At 49.6% G+C, this 21997-nt stretch overlaps 1 protein-coding gene across 4 annotated transcripts in view; it reads left to right on the top strand.

Moving 5' to 3' along the window:
• UIMC1 (ubiquitin interaction motif containing 1) overlaps positions 1-21782 on the top strand; it is a 40148-nt gene extending 18366 nt beyond the window's left edge. For 3 of the 4 annotated variants that reach the window (XM_027682710.1, XM_027682709.1, XM_027682711.1), the window contains exons 5-13: positions 112-1266; positions 4831-4895; positions 7386-7474; positions 8409-8488; positions 11744-11912; positions 17337-17415; positions 18932-19052; positions 20816-20879; positions 21281-21782. In XM_027682710.1, the coding sequence (XP_027538511.1) occupies positions 112-1266; positions 4831-4895; positions 7386-7474; positions 8409-8488; positions 11744-11912; positions 17337-17415; positions 18932-19052; positions 20816-20879; positions 21281-21537 (2079 nt within the window). In that variant the 3' untranslated portion in view covers positions 21538-21782. Of the gene's footprint in view, positions 1-111; positions 1267-4830; positions 4896-7385; positions 7475-8408; positions 8489-11743; positions 11913-17336; positions 17424-18931; positions 19053-20815; positions 20880-21280 lie in introns of those variants that run through there. The other variant, XM_027682712.1, reaches the window with a different exon arrangement.
• The last annotated feature ends 215 nt before the right edge of the window (positions 21783-21997 follow it).

The raw sequence follows: 21997 nt of genomic DNA on the forward strand, positions 1-21997 counted from the left end.
GGTAGGGGCATCTGCAGTCCGGATGATGGCTGCCAGCATGCTGTGGGAGACCTTGGTGTACTGTGCTGATAGAGAACACGCCTCTAGGAGAGCCAACATTTTGTTTTTCAGAGCTGTCAGCCCTCAGACTCCTCTGATGCGACTCCTCAGTTGTCAGAGGAAGCGCTGGGCGCACGAGGCCAAAGCCAGCCCGCCGAGAAAGAAGGCTCTGAGATCCTGGGAGGTCTGGCACTTTGCCCTGACACCCCTCGCTCTGAGTGCAGCTCCCACTCACAGAGCTCCAGAGCTGATGGGAGTGGACAGTTGGATGTCACCCGGAGCCCCCGGGTAGTGTTGAGGAGGTTAAGCCAGGAAATCATTGAAAACTCACTAGTATCCAGCATAATAGTGTCTCCGGGGAAGGACCAGGCTGTGACAAGGTCAAGTGAAAAGTCTTCCTCACCAGCAAAAAGTGATTTGAGTAACACGTTACCGAGAACTCTCGAAGAGGACTTCATCTCGTTGAGTCCCACCTTTGGCAGGGTGGCTTCAGGCTCCTGGCGACTGACACCTCGCAGACTGTTCACAAGCCCCTCCAGCTCCTCCGAAGCAACAGGCCACGAACCAAAAGAGCAGCTCCTGCCCTGCACTGGCCATTCTGTGGGAGAAGCAGGTGCTGGTAGCTCAGCGACGCTCTGGAAGAGTGGGACCACGGAACAGTGTGAGAGCCCCAGGAGAAACAGTGGAGGGGCAGGTACCAAACACACCTCACAGCCCAGGTACCCTGCCAAGGTCTCTGTTTCCACAGAGCAACTAGAGCAGAACGAGGTGTCCGACAGTACCCCGGATCTTTGCATGCTGACTGCGGCAGAGGAGAGGCACAAACAGGAGGAGGCGAGAGACACAGTGCACTATTACTGGGGCATCCCCTTCTGCCCCAAAGGGGTGGACCCTAACCAGTACACCAAAGTCATCTTATGTCAGCTGGAGGTTTACCAGAAGAGCCTGAAGCAGGCTCAGAGGCAGTTACTGCATAAGAAGGAGTTTGGTAACCCAGTTGTGCCCAGTTCTTCCTTGACCCAAAATGAGCTTGGGAAAGGAGAGGAGATAAGAAGGGAGAACGGGGTTGCTGATGGTATGGAAGATGGAGATACAGAGGGGCAGGAGTCTGAAAGCATCACCTGGCTCCACCCTTCAAAGAGGAGGGAGGCAGAGAGTCCAGGGCACAGCATGGAAGAAGAGAAGAATTCCACTTCTGATGATGAACCGACCACCAGCTACTGCCAGGTAAGAGCTTTGCCACTGACCAGAGGTTGAGCAGCCCTGCTCTTCAGTCTGTTTTACAGTTCAGTCCCTTCTGCAAAGCAGGCGCTGCTGTTTAATGTCCCTCTTAAATTTAGGGACTTCCTTCCCTAGCCTGACAGCTCACTGTGGAGGGGGGAGGAGTGTGCAGGCTGTCACCCAGCTCACACACGGTAGGGGCCATCACGCAGCCTGACGGTCATTGTTAATGCACCAGAGACAGACACATCCAACTGATCCTTCTCAGAAGGGTGAAGCCTGTCAGTGTGTCAAGGTAGTGAGCACAGAGGTGGTGTGACCACCAGCAGCTCTGGTGAACCAGTTTATAAACCCTTGGCTGCATGGGGAGCTCTGGATTTCCCCTCACAGTCAGAGAATGTAGGTTTGTCCTTGCAGCACAGCCTTTCCTGTTTGCCCCTACTCACTCCTGTGCCTCTGTACGTGCTTCACCCTTGGAAGTGCTCTTTTCCTTCGTGGTCCTGTGGCTGTGAGGAGCTCTGCCTGCTCACAGGCATCTTCTGCCTGCCCTGGTGATGTGTCACCGCAGTGGTGCTCGCCGTCCTTGTCCTGGTGTTGGGCACCTTCTCTCGGCTCGCTGCTCGGGTCTGGTAGACACTAGATGTCAGCCTCTGTCTCCATCAGGGCTCTCCTGCTGGAGCGGAAGGCAGCTTTCTGTCACTGCTAAGTTTAAACAGATTGCTAGTCAGATGAAGTATTTATTACTGCTGTATTTTAGGTTTGTGTCAGCCTTTTCCAACCCTCATTTTTCATAATGACTTCACTCCCGGATCATTGTATAACTTTATCTTCTCTATGACTGAAGCCTTGGCTCTGTTGTTCCTGTTTTCAAGTGTATTTGATCATTTACCCTGGTGTTAGAAAGATACTTAACTTGTTTTGTGATATTTATATTCTGTCTTGTAATATTGAACACTTAGGAAAAACGTCATGTCTGCATTTTCTGGTTGCAGAAAAAGAGCAGAGCAGCCTGTGCTGAAATGTGACTTTTCCTGACAGTGCTTTGGCTCGAGTTTAGCAGATGGAGATTTAAACAAGCCTTAGAGGTGATCTGCAGAGGAAAGGAACTGACTTGTGTCCTTTTTCATTTCTTTAGGATAGATACAAAAAGCCTCAGAGGTTCTTAAAGCAAACTGCTTTTTTTTTTTCTGTAGCTTTTCCTCTGGAAAGGGAGGTGTCATTAATCTGGAAGATTGGGGTGACTGGAGGTCTATGGATGTGTACACTAAAGCCCTTGGAAAGATACAGCAGCTGGGAAGGGTGTGAACTTTTAATCAGTATTGAAAATTGTGGTGTATTTTTAAAAATATTATCTGTGTAATCCTAATACCTAATTAATTCTTGGGGAGAAAAGAGGTTTTAGTGGTGCTGAGTGGTAACTTGTACTCATCTTGACCATGAGAACTCTCTCAGAGCCATAACCTGTGTGTAGATGTAGCCCTTCTGATATTTTTAAGGTGAAAAAATAAGGAAGAGGGAGGGTTAGCAGACTTAAAAATTTCAACCCTAGCCCAAAATTTGCCAGTCTTTTATTTACACGAGAGAAAATTATTTCTAAATGCCCTTTCATCTGCCTTATCACACCCAGCATGAGAGGTTGTTCCCTTCTCTTGCCTCTGTGCAGTCACACACTGAGGCCAGAGCAGGTGATTTACTTGCAAAATCGATATGTTTGATGTTTGCTTGTGCCTTGTCTCCATTTTTTTCCTTCTATCAAATACAATTCCATCGGCAGTGACAAAGGAGGGGCCCAGAGCAGTCGAGTCTCCGACGTGCTGCATCGCTTGGAAGACCCTTTGCTGCCTGTGCTGCCCTGAGGCTCCCTCAGTGCCACCAGGGCTGCTCTGCTGGGGGGGCTAGTGGGAGATTTTAGGCTGTGCCAAGGTTAGAAATCGTCCTTGAAAAGGACTAGAATCTGTCCTTGAAAAGCACTCAAATCTGTCCTTAAAAAAGCCTCATGCCATGTGTTATACCAGTGAAATGAAGGTGCAAATGATGTGCTTGAGGGAGGCTGCCTGTGCCCCTGCCCTGAAAACCTCACCTGGGGCAGGCACAGACCTTCCACCCTGCCAGCAGCCGATTGCTGCCACTGCCTCCTGCAGCCAAGGGATGTTTGCACAGAGCAAATCCTGGTTGTCAGAAGATCTCACAGCCCGTGAACCTGCACTAACAAACTTCAGCGCTAATAGAATCAATTCCTTCAGAGCCTTTCAAATAAGGTTAGGGGACTCTTGGTCTTTAAAAGATTCAGAGGGAAAAGGCACAATTCTGGAGATTTAGAGTCTGGTGACCTGAATTAGTGGCATATTTTATAACAGATGTACTTGGGGAAACCAGAGACATGGACCAATGTTCGTGACCAGGGCAGAAGCACTGTTAACATATGCACAGTTCAGGACAAAGAGAAATAAAAATAAAGGAGGAGGTATGGTATTTTATGTTAATGGTGAATTAGGCTGCAAAGAAGTAAAGAATAGCATAGACAAAACAGAATATTTGGGGGTTGGAATCACATTAGGGAAATCTGACAGGAGGCCTTGATTTGGGGCTTGCTGGGGAAGTACATCAGCCATCCAGGAGTGGAGCTGATCGAAATTGAAACCTATGGTGGAAATTGAACTCAGAGAGTTTGATGGACTCAAGGAAGGGGGTGGAAAACCCTTCTGTGAGAACTAGCATGAGAACTGACAGCAAGGACTGCTAATAAACTGTTGTAATTCCACCTGATTAGAGGATGGCAAGTGTAACATGTACACTGCAGAAGAAGAAAGGGATCTGGGTAATAACTGGCATGTTACCCTGACCTCGGCAGTGCATAAGGCTTTTGAACAAATTTTAAAGGAAAGAATAAGTGGAGTCGTAGAGCTAAATGAAAAATGGGATAAAATGCACACAAATTTACCAGCTGTAGATTGTGCAGGTTAATCTGTTCCCTCTCTTTGATGGGACAACTGATTTTGCAGGCAAGAAAAATGCAACGGATTTTATTTCTAGGAAATTTCAGAAAAGTGCTTCTTGTGGTCAAACACCAGCTGTACCAGTTGATCAGGTCATCCCGGCTCAGGAAAATAGGTTTTGAAGTTGAGTAGGTGAGGGCTGCTGGGATACCTGGGGGAATGCAGGGAACACTAAAAACTTTGGGTTGTTTAGCTCAGCACGGGTGGAGATGAAGGAGAGCTATGACTGCTGCCTACAAGTACATTGAGGTGGATGCTTAGAACAGGCAGAGAGCATGGAAGGTGATGGACAGTGCTGGAATGAGTTGACAGTCCTGGGACTGTCCAGGAACACATCTAGGCAGCAAAGTAACAAAAAGTACTGCCTGGCTTTATTTCAGGCAGCTGCTGAAACACCTTCCCAAAAAGAGGGATGCAGGGAAAAAGCTGATTAGTTCCGGATGGATAGTGAGGCATTTTCAAATAAAAATATACAGCAGAGTGGGTGCAGTGTCATGGACAGAATCCGATGACCCAGCAGACCTCTGTCAGCTGTGCAGATTGTTTTATAGAACATCAGAATTTTCTTTTCCAGGCCTCCCAGGTGCTGCCTGCAGAGGATGCACATGAAGACGGGGAGCCGATGCAAATTGCACAGAGGTGAGCAGGATAATTTCCAAGTGTGGGGCTCACGGTGATACGGGCTCTTTCACTCTCCCTGGAGTATTTTAGGGTGCAATCCCACTGTGGCTTGCTGCAGGGCTTGCTGGAAAGTCTTCTGCAGCCACTGCTGTTAGATATCCCTGGCTTTGGAGCAGAGTGGGAGAGAGGTGAGGCACAACTGGGGAGAAAGGATCAGTTACTCTATAAGATGTGCAAGTGCATCCTTGTACAAGTTGGAGGACTTGCTCTTTGCCCTCTGAAGCTCCTGTAACACAGTGCAGTACAGCTGTGGGGGTGGGTGGGAGAGCTGAAGGTGAGTTACAGCGATGCCATCACGTGTCTATCGGGGAAGGAGCATAGGCAGCATGGTAGAGGGTTTACTGGATTTCTGTGTGTATTTTTATGTTCCTGCCTTACTGCTGAAGAGGAAAGCAGGGAAGAGGAAGCCAGACGGCACTGCCTATCAGCCAAAGATAGAGTGCAGTGCTCCAGAAAAGCCACTTCAGCAGATGACAGGTGTGGGACAAGTCAACATGATTTTCTTCAGATTTAAGCCTACTCCTCTTTCCTTGTTTTTTTTTTTTCCTTCTCCTTCCTGTGGGATGCAATTCTCAAGCAAAGACTGTGGAGAGGAAGGACAAATGGGAGAGGATTTAGGGAGCAAGTTACAAGAGAGGCCAGATAATGTCATGTTTTTAATTTGCTGGGTTTTATAATTTAAACCTGCTTTGGAACAAAACTGCCAACTTTTCTCTGATCTAACAGCATTTGGCCTGAACAGTTATTATCAATATGCAGAGTATGAAAATCCCCCTTGCTTGCACCTTTCTAACAAGCTTAAAACCTGCCTTGGGGAGCAGGAGGAACCTGCAGCTGCCACTGTTGCTGAGGCTGATGAGTTTGTGACAGCTGAGGTCTGAGCTTGCGTAGAAGGCAGCGAGGTGTGTGCTCTGCAGCACTGGCCTCCCGCCTGCTTAGGGCAGGAGAGGCCAGGAGATGGAGGATATAGAAGGAGAGGGACGTTGTTCCTTTGGTGTAGCTGGTGGGGTTAGTCTGGGACATTCCCCAAGCCACCCAGGAGCTGCCTGCCTTGGGGTGGGATGCACCTGGATTCAGCACTCCCTCCTCGGGCAGCTGGAACATCTGCAGGAAAGCAAGAAATGGCTGCAGTCTTTGCAATTCTGTGCACATTAAGCGTTGCCATCTGGCTCCTGGTAATTTGCCAGCACAGGCCTCTCTCGGGTAGGGCTCAGGCACCCTGACCGGCTGGCCTCAGCCTCACTTAATAGGAAAACACGGCTCTGAGCTGTCTGGAGGGAGTGGAGCAGTTTAGGAAGTGCCAGCCCTGGGAAGAGGCTGCTTTGCTTTCTGCGGGCCGCTCTCCCTGCTTGTTTTACTCTTTGTATGGAGCATGGAAGATTGGGGTTTTAATAAATGATTATAGGCTTTGTTACCAAGAGATAGTTGGTGTAGCAAGAAATGTGGTTTGACTTCAAATTGATTAGCCCATTTTATAAATGTCATAGCAAGTTGTTTTGTGTGAGTTCTTTTGAAGAGAGCCCTGATGTTAGACACAGAGTAAAACATGCTCAGCCTGGATTCATAACAAATGCTTTGAGATGCTTTATTTAGAGAGAAAAGCCACTTGTGATTTCCTATCAGAATTTTGTTATTTATCATAAATCAGCAGTGGCTGTTCTCTCCTCTCTAAGGCCTGTGGTTGAGCTTAATAAATCTTCTGTTTGTCAGTGTGGGGATTGATGTTTTTAAAGTGTGTTCTTGCATACTTGATCAGACTAATCAGAAAGCCACGCAAGGCGTGGAGTGTGTCAGCATGGGTGCTAGACTTCCTCACCAATGCCTGCCTGGTTCGGAAAGACATTGTACAGTGAGGGGGGAGGAAAAAAAAGGAGGAATCCGAAGGTCAAAATGAGAGGAGCGATGCCCAGTGCTGCTCCAAGGAACCACCACCCTAATGCTGTAAGGATTTTGCTGCAAGGAAAATGCCTTGTCTCACATCCGTGCTGCTTCTGGCTGCCGTGCACAGGGATAAGGGAGAAAATGAACAGTGTGAGGAGGGAGAGGATAATGTGGGATAAAGCAGGTCTGTCTTTCCTCTGTGAGGATTTCCTTCCCCAGGCAAAAAAAGGCACAGTGCTGCTACCTGCACAACTCACAAGTCTTCTCCCACAGAGTGTCACACAGTCGTGAGCAGGTAGTTTTGCTCCCCTGACAAGAGATAGTGACCCTTTCTGCCTGTTTGTCAAGGGTTTCTAGAAGAAAAAAATGTTGCCTTTGGGGTGTTTGCTTAGGATGGCATTTTAGATCCATATTTTCCTGTTATCCTGGTCATTTCTGGCTGTCAGAATCATACTGACCACTTGGAAATTATGGCATCGTCTGCTGTTCTGAACTGTGTGAGACAGGCAGGTGTGGCACTCACACCTATTGGACTGGAGATTCATATTCTATTTATATTTTGAACAGCATCTCCACGATGACCCCACTTGACAGTAAAAGGAGCCCAGATATTGCCACAGAAAACTCTGCTGAAGAAGAGATCTCTGTTTGCCCAGGTAAAAGGCACTTGAGAATGTTATGAATTTTGTACCGAATGTTGCACACTTATGGAATTCAGAGGAAAGAAGAGAATTTTCAAGTTACTTGAACAAAAAGGGAAAGATTTCTTTCCCTTCTCCATTTGTCAGGGCTAAAATTATCCAGGTAATGTAGTTTGATCCCCTAGTTTTGGACCCATTTCCTCTAAAACAATTCTGTGACAGGGTTTGTTGGGGACTTGCTGCTGAAGATGCACGAGGATGTGCGTCAGCATGGAGGGCTCACTCAAAACAAGGTGTCAGGAGTGGTCTCTGCAGTGCAATCAGATTTTCAGATTTTTCAGTGTCAAGATAATATGCAAAGCGTGAGAGCTGAAATAACTTCTATCTTTCATTAATTAAACATGTTTGGGACCAGTGACTTTTTCTTCCTCGGTCTCTCCTACCATGTTTGAGGTTTTCCAGTCCAGTGTTTTAAGTGAGAAAATTAATGAAGGGACCGTTCCTGTTCACGAGCAGCATAGCAGGAGAGGTCATAGTGGTGCTTGGTGACATATTTTGTTGCTAAGGAAGATGTGGAGGTCTAAAGATGGTGCAACTGCAAGGCAGACCACAGAACGGGAGCTCTGCTTGTCTTGATGAGAGAGCAGCTCTATTCTTGCTTTGTCTCCATCCCAGCAAGTGTCCCGTGCACTTTCCCTGTGTCTAATCTCACTCCCCATGAAGCTGCAAAGCTGTGGTGGCTTTGTCCTCACACCACCATGCTGTGACTTTAACCCCTCATCTGGCTGTGTTGTTGCACATTGTCTGATAACATTTGTGGCAAGTCTAAAAAATGTTTTGAAACTGTGAAAACTGTGTGAAGAAGCGTTAAGGGCTAAGTTACATCAAGAAGTGAGGAGGTAGTTTGGGGGCTGCAAACCTGTGCTGACATGGAGGTGTTTTTCTGCAGAGACACAGACGAGCCCATTGGAAGCTGTTGAGGAGGAGAGAGGAGAGCTCTGCTCAGACAGCAGAGATGCACCCATGCAGGTAAAAGAGCTGGAAGTTTGGGAAGGGTTCTGTTTCCAGTCCTACCTTCTAGACCTTGGTTCAGCTGAGCTGTGCTGGCATCTCCCCTTGGGTAGCTGGGAGCTTGGACTTCTGCTATTTGGATCCTCAACAAACAGTTCCCGCTTTGCTTTTCTCCACTGCTTCATATCTCCAGTCCCTTTTGGCTGGGAACTGCATGCAGCTGCTTAGAGCCTTTCAGTCCTACAGCTGGAGAGCTGTTATCAATTCCAGCCCATTCTTTTGTACCCTTACATTGCTGTGCTGGAGGATGCCATCAGCGTGGGTGGCAGGGCTGTTGCTTGCCCATGCTCAGGGGTACAGTGCTGTGATGCTCAGTGATGCAGAGGGACCCCAGGAGCTGTGAGAGGTGTCCTAGGAAACCTCAGTCACTCTTGTTGTGACGTGCTTTTCCCTGTTACAATCCTCTGAATTCCAGTGTTTGCTCTCCAACAGACCATCTCCAAAAGGCTAAGAAGAGAGCTTCACCCAAAGACTGGACTGGGATAAAGATGTCCTTGAAGTGTTGAGGGCTGGTGGTGGTTTGCAGGTCAAGCAGAGTGTCCTGAGCCGGGAATGTTGCTTTCTGTGCAGTAATAGTGGATAGCAATAGTAATTCAGTGGCAGGGCCATCCTCTTACCTCTCACTGCAGATGTGCTCTGTGTGCAGCTCCTTTCCCTGTGTTGTCACACCTGCACAGCAATTGCTTTGCAGCTGTCACTGTACCAACACCTGACTTCAGTTCCTGCTTCTGATAAAACTCCCTTTGTCTATTAATTTAGAGAGCGATATCAAAGGGGTTGCCAAGTACTCCTCTGGCAGGGTACATGGATACAGAATCGTACAGCTCTTGACAAGAGGACTCATTTGTGGAAAGCTCATTCTGGGAGTTTGCAGCTTGTACAGCATGTCTGCAGCTCCTCATTCTCACAGGCCTTTTAATAAACCATCTTCTGCTCTCGTGTGCCTTTCATTCTGCAGGTATCTCCAAGCACTGCTCAGTCAATTAGGGACTGCAGCAGGGAGAGAGTTGATCCTGGGCTGGCCACTAAAGCACGTTTGTGACCCATTTGGCTGTGGCCAGGACTCTGTCCTGTCCCTCGTGCTCTGCAGAAGGTGCCCTGGGTCTCACACCTCTGCCTGGATGGCACAAGGTGATCAGCAAAGGGGTGGGGAGCAGGTTCCTAGGGATTGTTTGACAACATTATGGCTGGCAGCAGGTCCTGGTCTGGAGCCTGCAGCCCTCCAGGAAGACAGCAAAAACAGCTACCATGGCATCAGCAGTTTGCATGAGCTGAGCCTAGACCACTGGGACTGGCTTCTTCCTAGCAGATGCTGAGCCAGGACACAGGAGTCTTGTTGTTGAGCTCAGCCTCCAGCATTGCTTTTGGCTGGCTGTTGGCTGCAAGTACTATATCTTGTAGGCAATTTCCTCTGCTAAAGAGCAGAGGTAACTGTCTGTGCCTCTGACAGGGGTGATTGGTTCTGCAGTTGAGGTTTTCCAGACTGTTACAGCAAGGTTTTGTACAAGCAGTTTTGGAACTGTGGCGTCTTTTGTTACAGAATGTTGCATTTCCATTTAAAATTAGTAATTTACCATCGAATGTAGGCGGGCAGGGTGTGTAGAACCGGTGATCTCCTAAGATTGCTTTAAAAAAGGCAGCTAGAAGGAGCAGTGCCTGCTGCTTTTCCCATCATATTTTTTACGTGTGTTGTCTGACTGGGATAGTGCAGGTTTGATTTGATCATTCATATTTGACACATCTTGTTTTTTATGGCTCTTGTGTGTGACGCCCCACGGTGAGGACTTCACACGATGCAGTGACACTGAGATGTGAGAGAGGGGTACGAGTGCTAATGCTGTAAGTGATGTACTTCAGCAGCTTGTGTTCGTCTGGAGGAACTCTTGTGGCAACTCCTCCACAGAAATCCAGGGCAGAGAGCCTCCCTGGGAATGAAAGAGATGTTCCTGGGGCTTGGTGCTGTAGCTGGTATATGGGAAAAATGCATTCCATGAGTCGGAATCTCACTTTAAGGCCCAGTCCTGCAATTTTTGACATAGCTCCTCGGAGTCAGCAAAAACAGCCTCTTTCCCTTTAGGACACAAAACCCAGAATCAGATCCCAATTTGGGAAAGGAAGTAATAAACCGAGTAATACGACAAAGCGCTCCAGTGGCATGGAGCATCTTGGCTGACCCCAATTACTGCTTCCCTGAAATGATACTGTTGGAGGAAAGCAGACGGCAGTTTTGCTGCACACTGTCTACATGTCACTGCTTAGCTCTAAACAGAACCCCCTTCCATATTATTTTCCTATAGATTTTTTCTTCATGGGTAATGTTTAAGTAGCTTTTTTTAATCATTGCAGGGAGGGAAAGGTTCTTTTTTAAACGTGAAAAAATCTTGCAGCAAGCCTGACTAGGCAGAGATGTAGTTATGAGTGAGATGGCTGCAGTCTGCTGCATTTGGGAATGTCAGTAGCATAGGGAGCAGGCTAGATCTCCGTGGGTGGGTAGTGGATCACCTTTGCAGCTGTATGACCAATGCAAAAAGAGGGTGTCAGTAAGTGGTAATGGCACCCTGAGAACATACACGAGCTGTGACATTCTGCCCTGTCAAAAAGCCTCTGCTGGTAATTTTGTGACACGGATTTTCAATGGTATTGCCTCTCTCCTTGATCGGTGTCCCCTCTGATGATTGCTCCAGCCACCTCCTCTACAGAGGAGGAGCTTCCAGTGATCTCTCCTTGCTCCCTAAGACCACAGCAGCCTCCTTTCATCCTGGGGGAAGCTGTGTTCCCAGACAGTGCTGCCGGTGTAGCGTGGATCGTGTCCAGAAACTGATGAGCACAAGTCAGGTGTTGAACTCTTGCTTTGCCCCATGAATTTTCCATCAGTTTCGCTTCTGAGCTTTCCTGATTAATGGAAGTCTTACCATTTTTCCACGGTAGTACAGGTGATGTTTGCCTTAAATGGTGTGCATGGCTGTGCAGGGAGATTTCACCACGATTCAGAAGGACATGTTGCCTTTGCAAGAAGAATTAGTTGTTAGTGCAGCGCCGTTTACTCAGCCAGTGGTCTTATTTCTGACCCCTGTGTGATGGAGGAAGAATAAAACTTTCCAAGAAAAACTGAGTCTGTGGCAGGGTGAGTAGCTACCAGACAGCATGGAGCTCTGCACCTAGCAAAAAAAGAGAAACGTCACTATCTGGCTAATTTTTCTTCTTCTTCCTTAGGTTGGTGGAGATGAAGATGCTGGTGGAACTGGGTCCAAGCGCAGTCCTACAGCTGCTGCCCATGTGTCGTGCCCGCTGTGTGATCACAGCTTTCCAGCTGCGGAGATCGAGCTCCATGCCATGTACTGCAACGGCATCGTGGGAGCAGAGGCTGGCAGGGACACTCCAGGTCTGCCAAGTGCTGCTTGCGTTTGCTCCTTGTGCTCGTCCCCCTTCCTTACTGTTACTTGGCAGACAGGTGCTGCAGTCTTGTTCTTCTTGGGATATTTGGTGCATGACGTGTGGGGAGGTTTGCTCTGCCTTGTTCTATCTCCATGCTGTTCAGGAGAGTGTTATTCAGAGGCTCTGGTGTTTCCAGCACTTCATGTACAGAGACATCTCTGATTGACTTCACACAATAATTCACCACATTATCAGCTCCTGAATATTACCCCAGGATCTAGTCCTGGATGCTTCAAGCAGTACTCATAAGATGTGTCTATTGTGTGTTTTGTTGAGGACCTGCAGAGAATGTGGCAGTGATAGGAAATGGAAGTCTTGTGTCCTTCAGGGCTCTTGAGAAGGAAAAATGTTCTGTACCACTCCAAACATGGCCTGTGCTCTGCATGGAGTCTGACATTTGTATGTACTAAAATGGCTTGTTCGGGTGGCAGAGATTGCAGAAAAGTTTCCCTCTTGTTCCACTAAAATTGCAAAATGATAACTATCAATCTGGGAGTGTGGATTTTTCTCCTTCATTTGAAGAGTGAGGTGTAGAAGCACGGTCAGAATGCCCGTATTAATCCTCTTTGCAGTCTTTTTTATATCAGGTTTCCATAGCCAACCTTTGTAGAGCTTAAGTGAACAAATACACTGGTTGGTTATCAACATATTCAGTAAGTTATGTTTTAGCTGCTGCTTGAAATGTAAAATCTGTGTTAGCACAATGTCAGGTAATATCAAAGTAGTAGGTTGTAATAAGATTAACTTTTCAGGTTGTGAATATATAATTTTCAGTTACATTCTGGGTTATTACATACAACCTAAATCTATGATGTTTAAACAATTTGAGCAAATCAGAGCTAGTACAAGAACTGTAACGTCTGCATTCCGCTAGCAGGAGGAAGTTTCACCATGTAATCTTAATGCAGAGTTGATGTAGTTCCTGAACAAGGTCCCTGTTATACTAAATCTTTGGGGATGTGACATGGGTCCTGTCAAGATAACAGGAGCCAGAGTAGTGGCTAATACTGGCTGGTGCTTAATTTTGGTGGGAAGTTCTCTCTGTAGGCACAGCCCTGCTACTAATGCAAAGCATTTGGCTCAGGCAAATCACAAATTATCACAGTTCTATCCTCAACACTGATAAAGGTGTTATCCATGCTACAAAACGGAGCAGAATTTTTAGTATGCCTTTTAGCAGGAATGTCTTTGGCCCTGTGGTATTTAGGTCCCTGGTGTGGCTGGACTGTGAGCATTTCCATTGATCCTGGGGAATCCTGACTGTGATCAGGAAAAAGCTTTGAATTCTTTGGCAATGCAAAGGAATTTGTTCTTCCCTTTGGTGTTGGCTTTCAGCAGGACAGAGTTCAAGGCTGGTCTCTCCACTCTGCTCCAGACTTGTCTCCTTGGGGATGTTTGTAAGGGTAGTTATTTTGGAATTGCTACTCTGCTGTTCTGGCTTGTTCAGAACAATCCCCCCATAAGAAAACCAGCCTGGAATAAAAGGGATTTTGTTCTGCAATAATGGCTGTAAGCAGAGCAATGGGTTTGGGACAAAATCACAATAATTTGGGTTTTCTATTGCCAGCTATTCTGGTTTTTTCCCTATAGAGATCAGGCTCTATTATCCATAACAGTCTATGACACCTGTGTTGTTTGCACCCAGACTCTTTGAAGGACCATGGGCTTCCAGGGCTTGGGCAGAATCCTGTGCTTGCTTGTGGGGCTCTGGCTCACAGGGCATCTTGGGCCAGTTCCCAGCATCTATTGGAAGGCAAGAGTCACCCAAGGGGTCTCAGCTGATGGGCTGATCATTGGATTTTGGGTTGAATAGGCAGGGGGGATGTTCAGCTCTGAGCAGAGGCCACACAGTAGCCTGGCACAGCTGTGCAGGTACAAAAGGACTCTGTTTCCAGGGCTGTTACCTTGGCATCCATTGCTAGCACAAAATCCACAGGTAAAGCTAATGCATGGGGAGAAAAAAAGAGGTGAGAGAATTGTCTTCTGAGGCAAATGCCAGCTCCTGTGTGGGTCCAGAAGCTGTTGTGTACTGCTGCAGCACTGTGTGCTCTTGGCTGGCTACTGGCTTCCTCAAGAGCACAGCAACAGCCTCATGTGAGAAGAAATCAGAGTTCACTACTCTAAGCCATGTCCTGATCTGTTAAGAAAAGACTACTTCAATTTTCCTTTGGTGCACTGGGTCAGGGGTTCCTGGTCTGTCTTCAGATTTATTAATTGGACTTACTCCTGATGTCTCTAGAATTGCAGATTATGCAGTTCTGCAAACTACAGCTGTCAGTGGTTTTCATTTTAATATTACAAAAGGATGGGTTCTTGCTGGTTTTACTTCTCTTCTTCCCTCTTCTAATCATGCACCAAAGTCTCTTGGTGTTAGGTCTCGGGAGACCAGCTCAGCCTGGCTGATATCTAAGGACAGATTTTCAAATGAGTTAGCTGGGCAAGATGAGTTACAGTCACTTTCCCTACACACATGGACACCCTGGCTGGATGCCCAGACCACCAAACACCTGGGCAGTATGAAAATCTGATCATGAATTTCCATTTTCCTGTGATCTGAGTAAATAAAAAAGAAGAGCCTGCTGTTGTGTTAGCCCCTGTACCAGGCTGGGGAAGGTTCAGGTCCTGGGTTTCCAGCTCAGTGACTGGTGTTAATTCCAAACGAACAAGTGGATCTGTGGAAGTGCTGTGCCAGCTCCCTCTTTCTTCATGCACTCAACTGAAGGGCTCACTTGTGTGAGAGGGGCTGTGTGAGAGTGCTCTGCTGGAGCCACCATATCCATCGCCTGCTGCTGCTGCCAACACAGGAATCTGCTGGTTTCACCCTGGAAGCTAGTCTTGGCTGCTACCGAGTACAGCAAATACTCTCAAGCTTTGTGACATACTTGATGCCTCTTACCCTCTATCTACATGCATCCGACATCTCGTTTCCCAAGTGAGCTCAGGGAGATGAGGATTTGGTATATCCCTTCCTCCCAAAGGCTCAAATGCAGTGTGGTGCAGCTGTCAGTCTTCAGCAGCAGCAGCACTGGTGTTGTTAAAAAACTCCTGACATCAGTAGAAGTGGCACTGATACAGGAGAAGGAGTAAGGAAATGGGTGTAGAGGAAGCTGGATGGCTTCTGAGAAGGGACAATATGCCGTGAGCTGGACACTAAAAGATCCTGCACAGAAGTGGCACAGCTGGCAATAAGCACAGGGAGGAAGCTGGTGGGCCAAGCAGCAAAGTGAGGAGCTCAGTGGCTCTGGGCTTGCAACCCCAGGAGGTGCCTGGGCTGAGCTGATAGCGGGGCCGTGCTGGGGAGGGTTTGCTCCTCTTCCTCAGGGTGCACATTGAAGCCAAACAGGCCAAGGATGACTTGTCAAGCAGAAGAAATGCCGAGTGAGGGAAAAGGTGGTTGTTGGACTACGGAGCATGTCTGACCCAGCAAAGAGCATTGCATTTGGGAGAGTTACAAGGCTCCTGTCACACAGCAGGTCAGCACTACTCTGTGGTGGGGATTTTCCCTGCGGCAAGTCTTTTCCTGTATTCTGAACTACCTTCTTGTGGGTGACTGAAGTGTTTTGGCAAGGGTCGTGCCTCACCAGCTGGCCCTGTTCTCTCTCCTGTGCTGCTTCTTCCAGCAACACAGCTGAGGGTCTCCCCCTGGGCAGCTGCAGAGCTAGTCCCAGACATCTCTAATGGGCCCATTATGCCAGATGTGTTCACTGCCTTTGGAAGAAAATAGAACTGATTAACACCTGAGCTGGTGCACAAGGCTCCCGAGACGGTGTTAAAGGAATATTAACGAGCGCACGCTGGTTTGGAGAGCAGCTCTCACCATGCTGTCAAACACATGTGTTGGTTGGGTTCTTGGGAGGCTGGGTGGCCTGGGGGGTGGCCATCGTTACCAGCCATCCTAGTCAGGCTGCCACTTTGAATCTGGGCCAGGCTATGTTAAAGAGAGACGTTTTCTTCAGTTCCTGTGAGAGATGAGCTGTTGGTATCAGTCATCGCCTACGAGACAATACCCACATCCTAGGAAACGCTCGAGCTTGTTTCTTCAGTATGGTTGTCTCCCGTCAGCCCCAACAGCTCCTGAGCACCTTGCAGTGCATTGCTGGTTGTGGCTGCAGATCAGTGATTGCTGCTAAGGGAAAGGCTGTGTTGCGTTGGATAGATATTGGGGTTGCCCAACACTTTGGAAATGGGGTTTAGCTAAAACTCAGAAGAATTCCCTTTATTCTGTACAAAATTTTGTGCATTGCTTTCTTTATCACAGATGGCGTGCCAACAAAAACAGGTTTGTTGTGTCTATACCTTGGATTCAGACCTTTTGTAATGTCAGTATGGGAAGCAGCATCACCGAGCCGTAAAACAGCTCCCTGCGTTGTCCCCTTAGCCAGCGTGCCTGAGAGCGCTTACTGTGACATCTGTTTTGGAGCTGGAGTCTTGAACGTCCCTGGTGAAGCAAGCTAAGCTATCTGAAATGTTCCCTGAGGATCTTTGCTGGTGGTATGTCAACAGGAATATGCTGAGAGGAATTCGACTGAAAGGGACAACGCTCCAACATGCTCCCTGCAGATGCCTGCAGAGCCAGTTGGGAAAGGCTGCTTGGGCTTGCTGAGGGAACAGAAATTTTTGGACCCATCATCAGCTGCTCAGCTGGGGGCTCCTTGGCTACCCACATGTGTCGGAGCTGCTGGAGAGCAGCACTGCTCCTGGTAGAGATCGTCATGCAGGGGACCCCCAGAGCTGTATATGGACAATAGCACTGGTCACCCCGGTTCATATGGGCCGTGGGAAAGCGATGACTGCGGGGCTAATTGTTGTAACCTTCCCTTTCCAGTGTGAGCTGTGCCCTCCCCTGCAAGGCTCTCCCTGCCACGTCTGCAGAAGGGTCGGTGCCTCTGCACAGCCCCTGCCTCAGCTCTCCATGTCCCCGAGCTCACAGCTGCCACGGTCCCTCCCTGCAGCAGGCACGGGAGCCTGGATTGGCAGGGAGTGGTGCTGTGCTGCCGGAGCAGCTGGATAACGCTTCTCCCAGGCTATCGCGCTGCTGCGCGTCAGCTTTAAAATTCCTGTAAACTACATACTGTCGATCCAGCTGTTTCTGGCTGAAGACAAGTTAGGTGTGAAATGTTTAGCTGGCTTCCAAGTCTGGGAAAGATAAATTCTTCAGTATCCCTGAGGGAAAAAGGGAGACTTGGTCAGCAACCTGTTCTTCAGGAAAGAAGACTCTGCTGGTCCCAGTCCAGTGTTTGCCTCTACCATCACTTGTGCTGCAGTCCTGAGTGAAAGCAATGGAAACTTGTTGCATTTGGGCATGGTGTAGGGGTGGTTTTAGGGTGGACAGTGGCACCCTCTCTGTTAACCCTTTCTGTTTTTCCTCCAGTGCTCACCCGACGTCAGAGAGAGGCAAGAAATAAAGCTGCCAGTGGTGAAGGCAGCCCTTCATCCTTAGACATTGACAAGTAAGTAGGTATGCTTGCCTTCTCCAAGATTGTTTCCACGCTTCCATTCTAGCTAGACTGTGGATGTCTTTATTCCTGTACAAATGCTGGCCGTTGGCTTTATAGCAGTGTTTCCCTAAGAAATTGCCTTCTGTCAGTGGCTCTTGTTGCAGTGCTGGCTATATTTAAACTGAAGCAAGAGGAATTTGCTGTTCTCAGATTGTTTATTTTTGCACTGATTTCCTTTCAGCCCAATCCATGGTGGGTCAGGGGCGTGTGGCTGCTGGGGTGGAGCTGTAGCTAAAAGGGTGCTAACTCAGCTGGTTTCTAATGGGAGATTTGAGCTTGGTAACCCCAGGAAAAGAAGAGGCCAGGACATGGAGGCTGTCAACATGGCACCTGTAGTGATATTCTTAATTAAATTAGACTTTCAGAATAGCAGTGGCTTTGTTTAATCTCTTTCCATGCAGCCCCTCCTCCTGCCACCCACACAAAGCATCATAAGAGAGGATCTGACAGTAAAATCCTTGCTATGGAAGCAATTTTGCTGCTACAAACAGTGGATGGCAACATCACTAATGGAATTAGGCTAATTATAGAGAGGACAGCTTCTGTTTAGACACATTATCTGGGTAATCAGCACTGACTGGAAAGAAAATACGGGAAAAGTACTGCAGAGTTTTGCTCGATGGGGGCTCTCCATATGCATTTTAGAGCCTGGGGTGTTTCACTAAGAGAGTACCACTATCAAACTGAACACAATGCTGCTGGGGCTGGTCCCTGGGGGCTTTATCTCTTCTTGGAGATGGTCCATTCCTGAATTCATTCTGAAGAGCCAGTATCCTCTCCTGCACGGTTCAGTCCCCGCAGACCATGGTTCCCTGGTGTGGAAGCAAGTGTAGCTGTGTAAATCTATGCCTGACCTTCATCTCCTTTCACCCAGCATAATTTTCTTCCCAAGAACACTCGGTTGTCCTGCATGAGCCTGGGCATCTTCTACTCAAGTGAGGGGATTTGAGGAACAGGCTGAGCCAGCCCCCCAGCAGGAGCACGTGCTCTGCAATTCCTCTCCCTGCATGGCATGATGTAAAATGGAGACAGTGCAGAGAAAGACTTGATTTACTAGTCAGACAAGTTCATCCAGCCCTGGTAAAATGTCTCTCTGATTTAACACACTTGGTTTGCTTTTCAGGCAGAATTTAGCTCCCCTTTGCAAAGCCCGTGCACTTCATTTCTGTAGATTTTGACAGGGTGCTTTATGTCTGGGGAGAAATCAGTGGTGTTTGAGATAGTTAGATGAACAGATTTGATTACTGTCCCGCTGCTGCAGCAGCAGGATACAGAGGAACAGGCAGGGAAAACTGATAATCACTCAGTCTTTGTGATTGGTGCTGGCCCAACCCCACTGAGCAAGACTGGATTTGGTGACACGTCTTCTCCGTGGCGTGGCCTGGAGGAGGAAAGTCACCGCTGGTGTCTGGGAGCCCAGTGCAGGGTGAATCCTAATGCAGTGCTCTGTCCTTTTGCTGCCTGGCAGGTGTGAGAAGTGCTACCTCTGTAAGTCACTGGTGCCACTGCTGCAGTATCAGAGGCACGTGGACATCTGCCTTCAGGCTGCTAGGCAAGCTCAGGGAACCAGGAGGCTGCGAAGAGCCAAGGTGAGGGGCGACCCTGCATACCGTCTCCTTTGCTTTGCGCTGGGTATGGGGCTGGCTTGGCAGCAGGAGCTGCTTCCCTGGTTGATGAGGATGAGCTGACCTGATGTAGGATTGCCTGTCCCTGTGGGCCACTGTGGGCAGAGAACTCATTGCCCTCCTTCCTGCTACACTCGGTGAGAGCACGGACTGGTCCCAGGGGTGAGCTAATCCAGCAGAGCTGCCAGTAACCTCTCCAGTGGGCAGGCAGCCAGGGCTGTCCCGCTGCCAGCCAGTGCGCCTCAGTCCTGCAGCCTTCCTTGGCTGAATGTAGATGGAGTGGGGGGCACTGCCAGGATGACAAGCCTATCTGAGTCCATCCACAAGTCCTTTCCCACGGCAGAGGCTTCAGAGACAGAGCAGGGGGAATTGTGCTGGGAGCAAACCACAGCATCCCGGGAGAATTGTGGGGGAGCGAGTGCAGTGGAGGTGTGTGGGGTGTGGGGAATGTGCCTTGGTAGAGGAGGTGGGAGGCAGGAGTGTGGGTGGCAGCTGGCTCACAGTCACTTGCCAGGTGTTGGCCCCCACTGTGCTTTTTTCCTGCTCGCAGCGGTCCCGGGGGAGCACAGAGAGGGTCCTTCCAAGGCCTTCCTGCTGGTTTCTGCAGGCAAAGCCCTAGTGCTGCAGCTTTGCCTGTGCTCAGAAATGTGATTCACGGCATGAAGATGCAACATGATGTCTTAGTTTTGTATAATCCCTTAAATCCATCACAGGCCTCAGCCCTTTGGGGATTCAGATGCAAATGATGAGATTTCTGGTTGATGATTTTGGCTGGGATACAGCCAAGCGCTATGTGGTTCAGAGTACTGCAGGGCACGGCTGCTCCTGCATGTGACTGGCTCTGTGGGGGCTGTTTGACTCTGTCCCTGTGCCCCACAGCTGGCTGGTGTGCAGATCCTGCATGCAGGAAAGATGCTGGAGCCAGGTGGCTCTTTGGGATTGTCTTGGCAAGGCTCTGTGTTACCTCTGGCCCTGCCTTGTGCTGAGGTGGCAGCTCAGGTGGCAGCTCACTGGGGGAACAGGTCATGACTGGGCATGGGATGGGCCATTGGAAAGCTTCCTAGTGGCTCTGTTGGGCTTGTAGATTTTTGCCATGGCCCATTTTGGGGTGCTTTGCAGCTCCAACACGCAGCTGGGACACCAGTGCCTTCTAGAGCAGTTTTGGGGGCAGGGAACAGCGAGAAGAGGGGACTTTGCTGGGCCAGTGAGGGTCAAAGCAGCCAGGCCAAGTGGTCTTCCCTTAGCCTGTGTGACCAGCGTGGCTGCATCTTCTCAGGGGCTGAGAGGGGGTACAAGAGGTGCATTCCTCATCTGGCTGTGCCCTGAAGGAAGGCCCTTCCCTCCAGCACCAAGCCTTGGTGCCCTCAGACAGACTGGGATGAACCTGCCCTTGGAGGCACAGTTCTGGGGGATGTGTCCCAGCTGTGGCAGAGCCCCTGGTGCCCCCATTTCTGTTGCAGCACTGTGCTCACCAGCTGGGCTTGGGGTTGGCTTCCTGCACCCCGGCCTCCCTCCTTGCTGGGTTTTTCTTAATTAACTACTTTCCTCTGCCTCTGCTTGAGCAGTAGTTGGGCTGGATGCAGAACAGAGCCCTTCCTGTGGGTGGCTGGAGGCCCTGGACATGCAGCATTCCCTCTTGTGCCCAGCCTGAGGGGGAACTTGTGCCCACAGGGCTATGGGGTTCCCTTGTGGCAGCACTGTGATGGTGGTTCTCCTCTCCTTGGCAGGACACTGGAAAGCGGGAGAGGGGCCTCCTCAGGATGCTGGAGTTCTCGGAGAGCAAGTCTGAAGGTGGGAAACTGCTTAAACTGCTTGGGTCAGGAGTGCCCTTTTCCCAGTTCTCCCCTTTTTGTCCTGGCTTGGCCTGGGCTGTTCTGGCAGAGCAAATTCTCCTTGGAAGGGCCTGTGCTTCCTGAGCAGAGCAGGAGGCTGTGAGCTTAGCTGGCCGTCAGCATTCCCCAGCACACATCCCTGCTTGTGCCCGTTGGACCTGTGCCCACTGGACCTGTGCCAGCGCCCAGAGCCCTCGCAGGGATAGGGGTATGCTCTGAGCAATGTTCAGCTTCCTGGGGGATGTGGGAGACTGGTGCTTCCCTGCAGGGATCCAAGGACAATAGGAGACGGGTGGGGAGTGGTGCTCTCAGCATCACCTGTGGCTCACACAGGAGGGCTGATGTGTGCTCTTGTTGCAGGTGCTGACGTGGAGACCCCCCTCACTGGATTAGCAGACCAACAGTCCCCTCCCGCGCTCTCAGCTGGAGCCAGTGGGGAGCCAGTGGCAGACAGCCCCATCTCCCTTCAGCACCTTTCTTTCCACGTCTCCCCCGCGAAACCCGACGTCTCCTCGGAAGCCATGGACGGTGTGATGGACTCGGAGCCGCGCGTGGCTCTCCGTGCAGGCAGCCAGCAACAGACCAAAGGCTGCCGCCGGAGAAGGCACAAATTCTGAGGCTGGTGATGTGGCAGGGACCCCCAGCAGCTCCCCGTGCCCCAGTGAGGGTCTTCTTGGCACCGTACCCCTGCTTCACCTGCAGCCTTTGTCTCCCACCCCCTTTTTGTATGTTTTATACGACCTGTGCGGGGAGTGCCGGGTGGAGAAGCGACTGTGTGTTTTATAGGTGCCTGTGCAGCTTTGCTCTCTGTTACAGAAATGGAAATATATTTATGTATGTTTTTATGAAACTGCAGCACCACGGCAGAGCTGTGCTGGCTTTCTCTGGGGAATGGGAGGGCGCTGGAGGGAGGAGAGGAGGAGCAGCAGACGGTGGGTCCCAAATCACACTTCCCCAGGCCTGTCCTGGGGTGGAGAGGGTGGGGGGGGCTCAGAGACCCCTGGGCAGGGGCCTGCAGTACCCCCTGCTCCACACAGCAACACAGCAGTGACATTCCCAGCCGGGAGCGGCGGAGGG

This window comes from Neopelma chrysocephalum, unplaced genomic scaffold (genome assembly GCF_003984885.1).
Source record: "Neopelma chrysocephalum unplaced genomic scaffold, ASM398488v2 Primary Assembly neopelma1_63, whole genome shotgun sequence".
Taxonomy (NCBI): Eukaryota; Metazoa; Chordata; class Aves; order Passeriformes; family Pipridae; genus Neopelma; species Neopelma chrysocephalum.